The sequence below is a fragment of the Momordica charantia genome (genome assembly GCF_013281855.1).
Source record: "Momordica charantia cultivar OHB3-1 chromosome 4 unlocalized genomic scaffold, Mcharantia_2.0 BLBB01000004.1, whole genome shotgun sequence".
Lineage (NCBI taxonomy): Eukaryota > Viridiplantae > Streptophyta > Magnoliopsida > Cucurbitales > Cucurbitaceae > Momordica > Momordica charantia.
The window spans coordinates 6,795,965-6,809,729 of record NW_028275162.1 but is presented as its reverse complement, the minus strand read 5'-3'; the positions used below and the strand labels follow the sequence as shown (position 1 = coordinate 6,809,729).

At 31.3% G+C, this 13,765-nt stretch overlaps 1 protein-coding gene across 1 annotated transcript; it reads left to right on the top strand.

Moving 5' to 3' along the window:
* Positions 1-566: 566 nt before the first annotated feature.
* NPH3 (Phototropic-responsive NPH3 family protein) lies at positions 567-3,900 on the top strand. Its single transcript, XM_022286209.2, has 5 exons — positions 567-933; positions 1,026-1,157; positions 1,329-1,398; positions 1,490-2,800; positions 3,152-3,900. The coding sequence occupies exons 1-5, from the start codon at positions 890-892 to the stop codon at positions 3,698-3,700; spliced, it is 2,106 nt and encodes a 701-aa protein (XP_022141901.1). The 5' UTR covers positions 567-889; the 3' UTR covers positions 3,701-3,900.
* Positions 3,901-13,765: the final 9,865 nt, after the last annotated feature.

Below are 13,765 nucleotides of genomic sequence, written 5' to 3'. Positions count from 1 at the left end.
CAAAAAACATATATTCATGGTTTTTTCATCTTTTTTTTCCATAGACATAATAATGCATCCAAGGAAATAAAATTTTATTTTGATTTCTTATTTGAATCATTGAAAAAGAAAATGAAAAAAAGGTAAGTATGTCATCTCTTTTTTAAGTCTTCTTTTTTAATAAATTACTTTTATATATGGTAGGTAATCAAGTATTCTTTAGAATAATAATTATTAACACTACATCGAAAAATACTAAAAACTGGAATGTTCAATCAAATAATCTAACTAAAATATAAAAAAGTACAAGACATTGACTAAAGAAGATAAATATACTGAAAGAGAAAAAAAAAACTCAAAGTTTTGATGAATAAAAAATAAGGGAAAGAGTAAGAAAAAACTCTTTATTGACAAAATTATCCTAAAATTAAATATGAAAATATTTAAATGAAAAGTACACAGTAAGAAAATGTAAACTATTTTTTAAATTATAAATGAATAATTTTTTTTCTTTTTTTCTTTTTTTAAAAAACGTTGATTTTTATCGCTTTCCTCTTGTTCTGTTTCGTCAAGTTTCAAAGTTTAGAACCCATCTCTACGTAGAGCTTCCGAATTGGATTCTTGTTCGTAGCCTGTAACAGCAGCTTATATGGAAAAAAAATAGTTTCATTCTTCATTTTCTACGACCAAGAATACCCAAAACAATGTACCAAAATTTATCTGAAATGGTGAGAAAAAGAACACCGGAGATCCAGCAATTGTACCCGAGAAGATCCATGGCCGAATCAGAGAATAGAAAACGCAAAAATCAGTATCCAATCCCCCTCAAATTCACATCCCGTGAACAAAATCAATCGAATTCGACAACTGTTCAAGCCGACATTTCAACTCGGATAAATCCAAGCAACCCATGTGGGGATTCTTCTTTTTTGGCTTCATATCTCTGTTTTTGAGGTCCTCTGCCTCTTCCTTACTCTGACTAATCGTTTCCCCCTTTGTTTCCTCTCGCTTTTCTGCTAAATTTTCAACGATAACTTTTTTTCCAGGGTCCTCTGCCTTCCGATCATGTGGGAATCAGAGGCTGAGTCCGTTCGAGGACGCGAATATGGGCATGGACTCGTCAGTCCGACCAAGCATTGCATCAAGACTGATGGGTTTGAGCTCAGAGGCCGTTCATGGTACTTCTGTAGGCTGGTTTTCTCATTTTTTGTTGGGTCATTTTCTCATTAATTCCCCACACTTTGCATTTCTGGTTGAAGTGCTCATAAGGTGTTTGTGGAAATGTCTGTTCCAAATTTGAATTGAGTTATCATGCAGGGGTTCTGAATTGTATGCTTTGTTTTGCTTAGGCATGTTCGGACTGATATTCATAGTGACCTTCTTGTTCAAGTTGAAGATGTAGATTTCCATTTACACAAGGTACTCCATTTTTGTTTTCTGCTCTGAAGCTCTGTATTTTATGGAGTTGAGTTTTCTGACCTTTTTTTTTTCTGCTCCTTGTGTTGGGAAGTATCTTCTCTTTTCTCGGAGTGGGAGGATGACGAGACTTGTGTATGAATCGAGGGATCCGGATTTGAGCAGGATTGTAATGAACGACCTCCCTGGAGGGGCTGGGGCTTTTCTACTGGTAGCGAAGTTCTGCTATGGCGTTCCTCTTGATCTGTCGGCAGCTAATATCTCCGGCCTCAGATGTGCCGCAGAGTTTCTTGAAATGACGGAGGATTTTGAAGAAGGGAACCTGATATTCAAAACCGAAGCATTTTTGAGCTACGTCGTCTTGTCGTCTTGGAGTGACTCAATTGTAGTGTTGAAAAGCTGCGAGAATCTTTCGCCATGGGCCGAGAATCTTCAAATTGTTAGAAGGTGTAGTGACTCCATAGCTTGGAAGGCCTGTGCCAACCCAAAAGGAGTGAGATGGTCTTATTCTGGGAAGCCTCAGCCTCAGCCTCAGGACATTTCGAGCCCCAAATGGACCGAAATGAAGGATCCGAGCCTTGGTGGAAGCTATACCGTTCCTGCAGATTGGTGGTTTGAAGATGCAGCAATCCTGAGGATGGATCACTTTGTGAGAGTCATCACTGCTATAAAGGTGAAAGGGATGAGATTTGAACAGATTGGAGCTGCAATAATGTACTATGCATCTAAATGGCTTCCAGGTCTAGTAACTGATGGGAATGGAGAAGGCACTGATGCCACAAACTGTAGCAATGGCAATGGCAGTAGCAGCACGTACAATTGGAATGGTGGCCTTCATATGGTTGTGGTCAACCCAAAAGACGAAATCTCGATGCCTGAGGCGAAAGAACGGAGAATGATCATCGAGAGCCTGATCAGCATACTTCCACCACAGAAGGATAGTGTCTCATGTAGCTTCCTTCTGCAACTTCTGAGAATGGCAAACGCGTTGAAGGTGGCTCCTGCTTTGGTTACTGAACTGGAGAAAAGGGTGGGGATGCAGTTTGAACAGGCCACCCTCAGAGATCTTCTCATTCCTTCTTATAACTCAGCTGAGACCATGTATGATGTTGATCTTGTTCAGAGGATTTTGGAACATTTCCTCATTCAAGAACTAACAGAGGATTCAAGTCCTAGCAGTCAGTCCTTTTCGGGAAAAGGCGTCTCAGAAGGATCTCAAACGGCTGCTGGTTTGGCCCAGAATGCGAAGATGCGAGTGGCAAGGCTTGTTGATAGCTATCTCACAGAAGTGGCCAGAGATAGAAATCTCTCCTTGACAAAGTTTCAGGTTCTGGCTGAGGCTCTGCCTGAATCGGCAAGATCGTGCGATGACGGGCTATATCGAGCAGTTGATTCCTATCTTAAAGTAAGTTGACTTTTTACTGACTTCTGTCTGGGTTAAACTGCTTCATTGGTGTTTTAACTGTTTATTCTCCCTAAACAAAGGAAATGTAGAGAAAATATACATGATTTGAACTGGATAACAGTTGATATGGAACAAAAGAAACTTGGATACATAAGAAATCTTTATATACTTGATGCAAAAGTTAAAGGGGCTTGTATGCGGAAGTTTCATTACAACCAAACGTAAGAATTACAGAAAAGTTCACTTGATTATCAATCTCGAGTTCCCAATAAAGTTCCACAATGATTCAAAATTTCTCGGTTACAATGACATTCTGCCTTTTGTCCATTGCCTATTATAACAAACCAACAGGCACATCCAACACTATCCGAGCACGAAAGGAAGCGGTTATGCCGTGTGATGGACTGCCAAAAGCTGTCCGTTGATGCCTGTATGCACGCTGCACAAAACGAACGACTTCCCTTACGGGTTGTCGTTCAAGTCCTCTTCTCCGAGCAAATGAAGATAAACAATGCCATAGCCAACACCGCAATCAAAGAACCCAGCGAGCACCAATACCAGCCTATGGCCTCAAGCAGGAAAACACTCCTTGAAGGAACACCACAATCATTCCAAGAAGGATGGACAGCAGCTAAGAAAGACATAAACACACTGAAATTCGAACTCGATACCGTGAAGACGAAGTACACCGAGCTCCAAAACAACATGGAGAATTTGCAGAGGCAGTTTGAGAAGATCCTAAAGCAGAAACAAACATCATCATGGAGCAGTGGATGGAAGAAACTAAGTAAACTGGCCAAGATGAATCCATTGGAAAACCAAGAATTAGCTGACCAAGTTCCAACAACAGGAGAGAAGGCCAGAAAGACACATAGAAGGTGGAGAAATTCAATATCATGAAAGGGAAAATTCAATATCTGCCTTGTCTTTTTATAATTCCACAGTTATATTGATTCTCTAGGAAAGTTACTGCTTTTGTGAAATGGAAAAGAAAATTCTATTAAGGGGTGTGTTTGGGATTATGAAATCTTGTGAGAAGTACTCTGTCAAAATCATTTCTTTTATAAGCTCTTTAATAAAAAGTTCATTATTTTGTTCTAGTGTTCCAAAAACTACTTTTGATTGGGATCAATAAAGCATGTGGCAAATGTCAACATAATATTGTTTGGTTCTGGTTTTCTAAAAAATATTTTGGATTGGAATCGTTAAAAAAAAAAAAAAAAAACCGTCGTAGTAACATTATTTATAAGTCAAAGGTCGAAATTCCATCTCTTTATTGAAATAGTGATATTCCTAGAAAAGATGTCACCTACAACTTCAAGTTTATTGAAAAATTAGTTAAAAGATTCTATTTTAGTTCTCTAACTTTATTTTGGTCTTTGAACATTAAAATATTTAATTTTGATTTATTCCTGTAAAAAAAAAATAGTTTTGTCTTTATTGTTAATTCTCTATAAATCATTTAACAAAGCCTGTAATACATCTCCTAATCATTTACTTCATAAGTGTTTGAACCTACACATCTCAATATTGGATTTGAGGTTTTGTTAAATGATTAATAATAATAAAAAAAAAAGATTAAATACACCAGTCTCTAATTTTTTTAGGTTTTTTTAAATCAATTTGGTCACATCTTTTAAAATCTCAATTTTACTCTTATGTATTAATTTTGAATTCAATCCTAATAATTTTTTTTAATTTGTTAATAAAAGTTAACGTCGTTCTGTTTACATATTTAAACACATTAACATGTCATCTGAACATGCCACTTGGAAGAAAATGACTCTTTTGATGAGTTGTGTAGATTTTTCTTTTTTTAGTAAACTAGCTAGTTGAGCTATGCTCGAGTTTGCGAGCTGTTCAGATGGACAAACTAAATTTTCATATATCAAGTAGCATTTCAGTGGCATATTCATGAGTGCAAATATGTTAATAAAATAGTAATTTAATTATCTATCAAATTTTTTTTTTGTTAACAAACATTAACAATGTTTTCTAGGGAAGGACCTAATTGAAAATTATTGGTACACTGAGGGTAAAATTGGAAATTTTAAAAGATCGAGAAGCAATTTGAGAAAAAACTACCACAGGGACTATTAGATATTTTTAGCATATAAAAACCGATTTAAACTAAATAAAACATGTTAGTTTCTGATCCAATACTTCCAAATTAGCTGTCTTTATAAAATGATACGAAACAAAAAAGATTATTGTCTATAAAGTATAAAGTAATAGTGGAAATATCCAATCTTATGTGTGTTATATTAGGTTAATCCTATATTATATACATATTTCTTTTTTATTAAATGTGTTGACAAAAAACATTACTATATATATATATCTCAGTTGGATACAACAATAAAAAAATTTGATTTTTGCGTACGAAACAAACCGTTGCCATTTGTGAAAATCTTGTTGAAAAATTCATCACTATAAGTTGTCGAGGAAGGTAGAAAGTTATTGACAATAACCGAATAAAGTATCGATGTTTTCATTTGGTCGATATTGATATTTATTGTCAACAATTTTCTAGCAGTGCCAAAGTGGCATAGTTCCACGATAATTGACATACATTTTCTACCAACAATTTTCTAGCTGTACTGGTGCCAATTATTATTATTTTAAAATTGATACGATATTTAAATTTTATTCAAATTTAAAATACAATTGCATAATTATAGAATTTATATTGGTTGCATATTATAAATCAAGTTTATATTTTCAAAATAAAAAAATATATAATAACACCCTAGACCCTAAGCCTAGGCTTCATTGTCATCTTCATTTAATTCTGGACAATTTTCCACAATAATAAGCCTCCGCATAATATAAAAAATATTTTAAATGACTAGACAAATAATAAAGTGTATTTTCCAAACATGCTTCCAAATTAGGGTTTCTGCTCTCATACCAAGAAATAATGTCTTGAACCGACTCTTTTAGAAATTTATTTTCACAAAGGTTCGAGGTTTTTAATTTATAGTTTGGATTTTTGAATTTAAAACTTTTTTTAATATCAAATTTACTCTTATTTATAACATTTATATTTATTATAATTATTACTTTTATTTAAATGTAAAAGATTTAAGATTCCAAATTTGTTTTCTAAGCCTTTTGGTACCCTCAAATCAATTATTTCCATAATCATTAATTTACTTAGATATATATTCTACTAAAAAATAAAATTTATTACAAAAAGATTTATCCATACGTCATTCCAATCTTTAGTTGGATTTAACTACCTTTTAAATTCAAAATTTTTCTCAATCTCGTTGAGATTCACTAGTGAGCATTAGGAGAGGGAATTTGCCGACATAATGAGGTAAGATGACAATGGAGTTGTCGGCATCATCATTTTTGTTTCTGGCCTCTTTTTTTTTGTTGCCTATATTTTCATTTCTCGTTGGCCAGTTGAGTTCCATGGTTCATCCATTTCTATTTTCCCTTTTAGTAAGTATTGATTCTTTTGACGTCTAGCAACTAAAGTTTCCGGCATTAAAAATTCAGCAACACCACAAATTCGATTTCTCACGTTACTAGCATAAATTTCATTATAATATTTGAAACATTGGTATGATTGAATGTTATTGTTTTTAAAATATAGTTTATCTATAAATATATATATTTATTATTATGCCTTCAATTTTATTCATGTTTTTTTTTGTTAATTAATCTCATTTTATGTTAATGTTGTATATAGGTTATAACATATATTCTATGTCTACTTTTGAAATCAACTATTATTAGTGATATAATTAGCATAGTGTATATACGTCTTTAAAAATTAGGATATAAATTGCCTATCATGTATTATTATAGAATATCAACAATAATTATTCATATGAATATGTTCATTCTACATACATATGTATGTATGTATATATATATATACTTCTAAAGAGTAAATATATACATATATATTTATTTTAAGAAAAAAGTGTAAATTTTGTAACATGAATCCTATATGTAATTATAACTTCTAAAGGGTCTGACAATGTACTCATTCAAACATGCTATTAAGTGAACTAAATGTGCCTAGCCCATCTCAAACTAACCTACTACGCTTTATACCCGTAATTAAGTAGCTTGAGTATACGACCTAATTAAGTAGCTTGAGTATACCTAAAATGCATTTTTCGTTCCTTAAAGTAACAAATTAAGTGCCTCTAATTCACCCAAATTCACTCCAAATCCCGCAAACTCAATAAAATACACTCTGAATCCAAAAATTAACCCAAACACACCCATGTCCCCAAAACTAACCATTAAAAACTAAAAAATGTGCCTAACTCACTCCACATCCCAGACTCACTTAACTAATTAATACTTAAAAAGTCAAAAAAAAAAAAAAAAAGAGAGAGGCCTTACTCACCTCTGTCTTATTCCAAATCCCACAAATTCACCAAAACTAACCTTTAAACGAGGAAAAAAAGTGTCCAAATCACCTAAATTATTAATTTAAATAGTATGGCTACCATAATTATAGTGGTAGGATAGTTGTTAAAGCGAGCATAGCTTAGTGGTAATTGATATATATCTCCAACCAAAAAGTTGTGAGTTCGATCTTTCATCTCCACATGTTGTACTAAAAAAAAGAGTAGTAAGATAAGTTATACAAGTAAAAAAAACAGGATTAGAGTGCCTAAGTTAGGAGACAAAGTAGAATGGTCAAAGTGTGTCCAATTTATGGAATTAATTTAAATTAATTCCTACGTGGCAACAAATTAAAGAAAGACGAAGAGAATTACCTATATTTGAAGTGGAGGTAGATAATTTGATGGACATCATCCTATTATTAACAAGAACGAAAAATATTACATTTTAAAAGTATAAGAAGTCAAATTTAAAAGTAAGCCAAAATAAACATTTTTTAACGAAGCAAATTAATAGTAGGTTTAAATACTAATTGGGTCCTTGTATTTTCAAAACGTTCTCATTTTGATCATTGTATTTTCAAATTTTGTTTATTTTGATATTTGTACTTTCAAAATGTTCGGTTTGGTCTCTATGCTTTTAAAAACAGACCAATTTTGATTCCTATATACAAAAACTTAACACAGATCTTATACACATTGAAAATCCTTTAATACCAATTTATGTATACATTTTGTTCCCTAATTTCAGCCTTGATTAATTTTAGTTCTTGTACTTTGAAAATGTTTATTTTGATCTCTATACTTTTAAATTTTGTTCATTTTAGTCTCTATACTTTGAAAATGTTCATTTTGATCCTTGTATTTTTAAAAAGAGATAATGTCTCTCCTTACAAAATTTTAACACGAATTTTACACATAATGGAAACTTTTTAATATAAAGAAATGTTTACACTATAAGAAATATATTGATTCTAGTGTAGTGTTGAAATTGTGATAGAAAAAATGAGATTAAAAATAAAATTAAGGGACCAGAATTGTTACTTTTTAAAAGTACATGCACTAAAATGAACATTTTCAAAGTATAGGAACTAAAAGGAACCAAAGTTGAAAGCGAATATTTTTAAGTACATGAACCAAAATAAACGAAAGCTGAAAATAGAGAGACTAAACTAATATTTTAACATTTTATTTATGTTTTGAAGAAAATTACGGAACCGTGAACTAGGAACTAGAAACAAGAAACTTGTTTTAATTATTTCTAAAATTTCTATACAATTTTTAGAATGTTTACAAAAAGTGAAAAATAAGAAACATAGTTATTGTCAAAAACTTAAAATTTTTAATAAAATTAGAAACGAGAAATAAAAAATGAAACTTTACCACAAACTACCCCTAAATAACACTTGGAGAGAGATTTCTGCACTCCTGAAAAAAATGCTTAGAATTGAATCATTATGAAGCTAACCTCAACGTGAAAGATAATTATGAGATTTCTCCCTCCAAATTGTGTTCATGCTTCCATTGAATTATGAGGAGGGGTAGGTAATATTTGTCCCTTCTACTCCATTATTCTTCTAAGTCATTATAATAATTAATAGTAAAAGTAGTTGTCACTTTATAGGAAAACAATCTCATCTTGATTGATTGATTTTTTTTTTAATTTTTATGAAACTTTCTTTTTTGACAAAGGTAGTAATTAAGGAAGGCAGGTACATAAGGACGGATCCACGAAAGGACTAGAGGGAGCACGTGCTCCCCTGGATTTTAATTAAATATTATTTAGTGTGTAAGTCAAGTAGTAAACTGGCTTGTGCTTCAATGCCTCACTTTCTATGCCCTCACCCTCATCTTCATTGTTCGATCCTCACATGTCTCATCTTCATTGTGCATTCTCTTTCAGAGACGATTGTGTATTGGATGCATCTCTTCAAGAGACACGATTGTTAATTTGGTCATCTCCATTTACATTTTTGTCCTTATTAAAAGTTTATAATAATCATTTTTATTGAGGTTGCAACGAGAGTTCTATAATAACTAAAAGTGAGGAGGTTCATAGTTCATAAGCAACACATCTATGTAATATGATGTTTTTAGGTAGATAACTTAGAGGCAAAATACGAAAGAGTTTGTTCACCTTGACAACCCTCTCTATGTGATCATACAAACATAGATCCTTTCTGAAATGGCGTATGGATAGTATATCCAGAGTAGTTCTAGATGCAACTTGAGAAACATAGGGAACTTGGAGCTAAAATAGAGTGGAAAAAGGAAAAACCTTTCACGGATGGCTCTGTTGGGATAATAGAACGAAAACAGGAGATTCGTATCCTATGAGAAAATGAATTTTCAACACTATACTACGAATTCCTACAAGGAGTAGGATATTGATTTATTATAAAGATTATGATATTGTTTCCTTATAAGGACAAAGATATCTGGCTTCCTATAAAGTTTTATTTATCATCCGTGTCTTGCGAGGAAAAGGATTTTCAACACTACTGTGAATTTCTAAAAGAAGTAAGATATTGCTTTCTTATAAGGATTATTAAGATATTGGCTTTCTATAAATATAACCATTTTGTTAAAATTTTATTTGTATTAAATCCAAATAAAAGAGACATGAGTCGTTGTTGTAAACAGTGTATGAAAAAGAGTGTCAGATGATCATAGAACATAATCGTGTGCCCCTAAATTTAAGAGATCTTATCGTAATCACACGCGTCCAGCCACCTCAACCTCCAATAATCCAGCACAACAAATATATCAATCCGTCATTTCCGAAATACAAGGACAGTAAAGGAAAAATGTCAACAGCTCTGATACCATAAGTAATGACAAGATGATAGTTTTATTTTCAATAATATGAAACCATAAGTGCAAGCTCATTTATATATATATATCAGCCCTTGCCTAAACATGGTAATACAATCATCCTTTATGAAAAATATACAACACAAATTAGGAAAACAAATTAAGAGTTATTTCATGGTATCAGAGCTTTTCTAGCACAAAGAATCAATCTTCTCTTTTTCATCTTTCGTAAGCAACCATTCCTCATACAAAAATCAATTTCTTCTCTAAGTATTCCTACTAATAGTTATCTTAAGATTACACTATTGAAAATAATCTTACTAAACCCACGGGATACTGATGATATAACAGAATCATGTGCCCCTAAACTTAAGAGATCTTCTTGTAATCACACGATTCTGTTCTATCATCAGTATCCCGTGGGTTTAGTAAGATTATTTTCAATTGTGTAATCTTAAGGTAGCCATTAGTAGTACTTAGAATAGTGTTATCTTGAGTGAGATTCTCAATTGTAATATTCCAACTATAGTAAAATCTACTTTTGTAGAAGACTAAACGTAATTTTCAAGATTGAGACAAACCAGTATAATCCCTGTATGGTGCATGTTAAGGTTTTTTTTTATTCTTATCTCTTATTCCTTATATTATTGTTACTTACTTATCTTCTTTTGACACGTGGAAGAAGAAAATCAAATAGTGTTCATGTTTGAAGAACTTATAGAATGATTGATTGATCTATGTTCTACAAAGATGAGACATTATTCTTATCAAAATATGTGTTATCTACTATTCCTAAACCCATGTATTACCCATTTAATATAGTAAAAACTGTCATGGATTAAGGCATCAAGAAAAATGAGAACGTGACAGTTATTGAAAAACTATCATTAATATAATTACTGTCGCTACGGGTTTGCGACGTAGAGCGGCCAACTTTCTTCCCGAGACGAGAAAAATGGAGTCGTCACCAGTCTTTATTTATAGGGTGTGACTGGCCACCAAAATGCATGGATAAGTTGGTCTGCACCAAAAAGATATGGGTTCGGGGGTCTTTTGTGTATGGGGAAGGTATTAGCACCCCACAGCACTCGTTCAACAAACGATAATTTATTTTTCATATTATTTTCAAGAAAATGGCCTTCAAAGAAAAGAATTTTATTTTTATTTTTAAATGTCTCATGTTTTATTGATCATTATTCACAAGGTAAATAATGAACAATAATTATGAGTGGCCTAAAGTCATTAAGAAAATTTTGTTTATTTGAATTTAATTCGGCCTCCCAAAATAAATTCATCACCTCGAGAGTATTAAAGAATCCACCTTTCGAATTTCTCGTTTCCATCATAGGAATTTTTTAGGAAAAATATTAATGACAAAGATTTGATTTGTTATTTTTTTAAAATATCATAAGTGTTTTTAAAAGTCTTGGGCTTATTAGGAGGAAATGCATTTATAAAAAGATATTTTCTCAGATAAATGTTTTTTTTTAAACCATATTGATTAAAATTACATATTTTTTTTTAGGAAACGTATTAAAAATCAAACCTTGACCTCCCGAGATATTGATCTTTACCATCAAGAATCCAAGAACATCAGCCTCCCGAACATTTCAAGGTTCCATCGTTGGGACTTTTCATTACCAAATTTTTAGTTGAAGATATTTAATAAAATTAAGAAAAATAACATTTATTGTACAATATTATATACATTTTTCAAATATCATACATGTAATCAAAATAAACATGTTAAAAAGATAATCAATAAAATCACATGTTACAAATAGCTCAAGCAACCATGATATGAAATTAGCAATAGAGATAAAATAAGAACAAGGCGAAACAAAATAAAGAAAGAAACATATCCCGAAAATAATGTCGAAAGAATTAAACTTATGTTTGGAACATAGGTAGACAAACAATATATCAGGAAGTATATCAATCTACTTTATTCGATAACAACATGGTCTTACAAAACACCGATTTTTGCATTCTTATTCAAATGTGTCGCAAGTCAAATGATGAAGAAGAAAGTTGTGGTGGAAATAGTTTATAGAGCAAACTTTTTGAGAAAATGAATAAGGAGACAAAAAATGAAGAAAATAAAACAAAAGTAACCAAATGGAATGGAATAAGATAAAAGAAGTTAGGTGAGTATAAGAGAAAAAAGAAAAAAAAGTAGAGAGCGAGTGACATACCGTGTGATAGATTGTGAAGAATGAGTAGGAAGTGGTGAGAGAGAATTTGTGAATAAAGCAAGGAATAAAGAAAAAGAAAAACGAAACGAAGCAAACCTTGAGAGAGTGCAAAAAATGAGAGTAATAGACCTCCCTTTGTAATAATTTCTCCATCCCGCTAAACCTAGCCACTTAGCTCCTATTTATATTGTTTCAAAACTCTAATTTACAAATGGAAAAAATATTTTCATTCATTACACAATCAATCAAATCTTATGATTTTATTACAAATTTTGATTTTTACCCAAATTATGTTAAATCAAATTTAAAACTTTTCCATATGAGTAGGATTTTGTTTTATTTTATTGAAAAGATTTTATTTTGAGAAAAAATGGAAATTCACATTTAATAAAAGAAATATTTATGATTTTGAAATGGAAAATTTAATAAAAGAAATATTTATGATTTTGTTATTTTTTTATTTTATTAAAAATGATTTGATTCTAAAAATAATAAGGAAATCGATATTTAAACCAAATACTTTTTTTTTCTTTTTTTTTATAAAACAAACAAAAAAAAAAGAAAATATTTCCCACAAAATATAAAAAGAAAATTACTATAAATTAAGTAAAAAAGAATGATGAAATGGAATACCGGACAAATTTAGGGGTCCACAATTACAACGATAGTTATAAGTTGCCATGAATGGATAATCCACCACAATTTTAAAATGTCACAAATTACTCATTTGATGATTGTTTATAACTATTACTTAATGAAGCAAAAATTGTGCTCTCCCGTCAACAAAAACTTAATGACGACAGTTTATAATTGTCACAAAATGTTTGTTAATTAACAACATTTTATAATTGTCATGAAATGTTTTTTAGCGACAGTTTATAATCAAAATGAAATATTTTTTATTGATTGTTTATACAAACGTCAAGAAAAAAAAAATAATGACTATATATAATTGTCACGAAAATTTTAATAGTGATAGTTTTAAAGATCAATATTGGCAGTTTTAACTGTCATGAAAATTTTTATATTGATAATTTTTAATTGTCACATGAATACCTTTATATTGACAATTCACTAGTAGAAATTTAGTTTTCATGACGTTTTTTAAACGTCACAAAAACCTTTCGTGACGTTTTTGACACTGTCACCCATCACGAAAGGTATACGTGACGTTTAAAAAACATCACGAAAATTAGCACACGTGACAGTTAAAGACTATCATACAAAATGTAGGCTTCTACGACGTTTTTTAAACGTCATGAAAAATGATTTCGTGACGTTTTAAGACCGTCATGATTAAGACTTTTCGTGACGTTTAAAAAACGTCACTGTAAATGAGTAACCATAACGGCATTTCATTTTGTGACGGTTATACAACATCATGGAAAGACATTAAGTAGCAAGAAAAGGTCACATTACATCCTTTTGTGACGTTTTTTAAACGTCACCAAAAAAAAAAGATTTCATGACGTTTAAAAATCGTCACAAAACACTTTTGTGATGATTTAAAAACGTCACGAATTATTTTATTTTGTGACGATAAAAAAAATCATTGAAAATATATTTGATTTTGCTTGCAGACG

Excerpts from the sequence above, each read along its gene's own strand:
- NPH3 (XM_022286209.2), top strand. The coding sequence starts at position 890 with ATGTGGGGATTCTTCTTTTTTGGCTTCATATCTCTGTTTTTGAG. Across the intron at positions 934-1,025 it reads TTCATATCTCTGTTTTTGAG|GGTCCTCTGCCTTCCGATCA; the intron begins GTCCTCTGCCTC and ends CTTTTTTTCCAG. Across the intron at positions 1,158-1,328 it reads GAGCTCAGAGGCCGTTCATG|GCATGTTCGGACTGATATTC; the intron begins GTACTTCTGTAG and ends TGTTTTGCTTAG.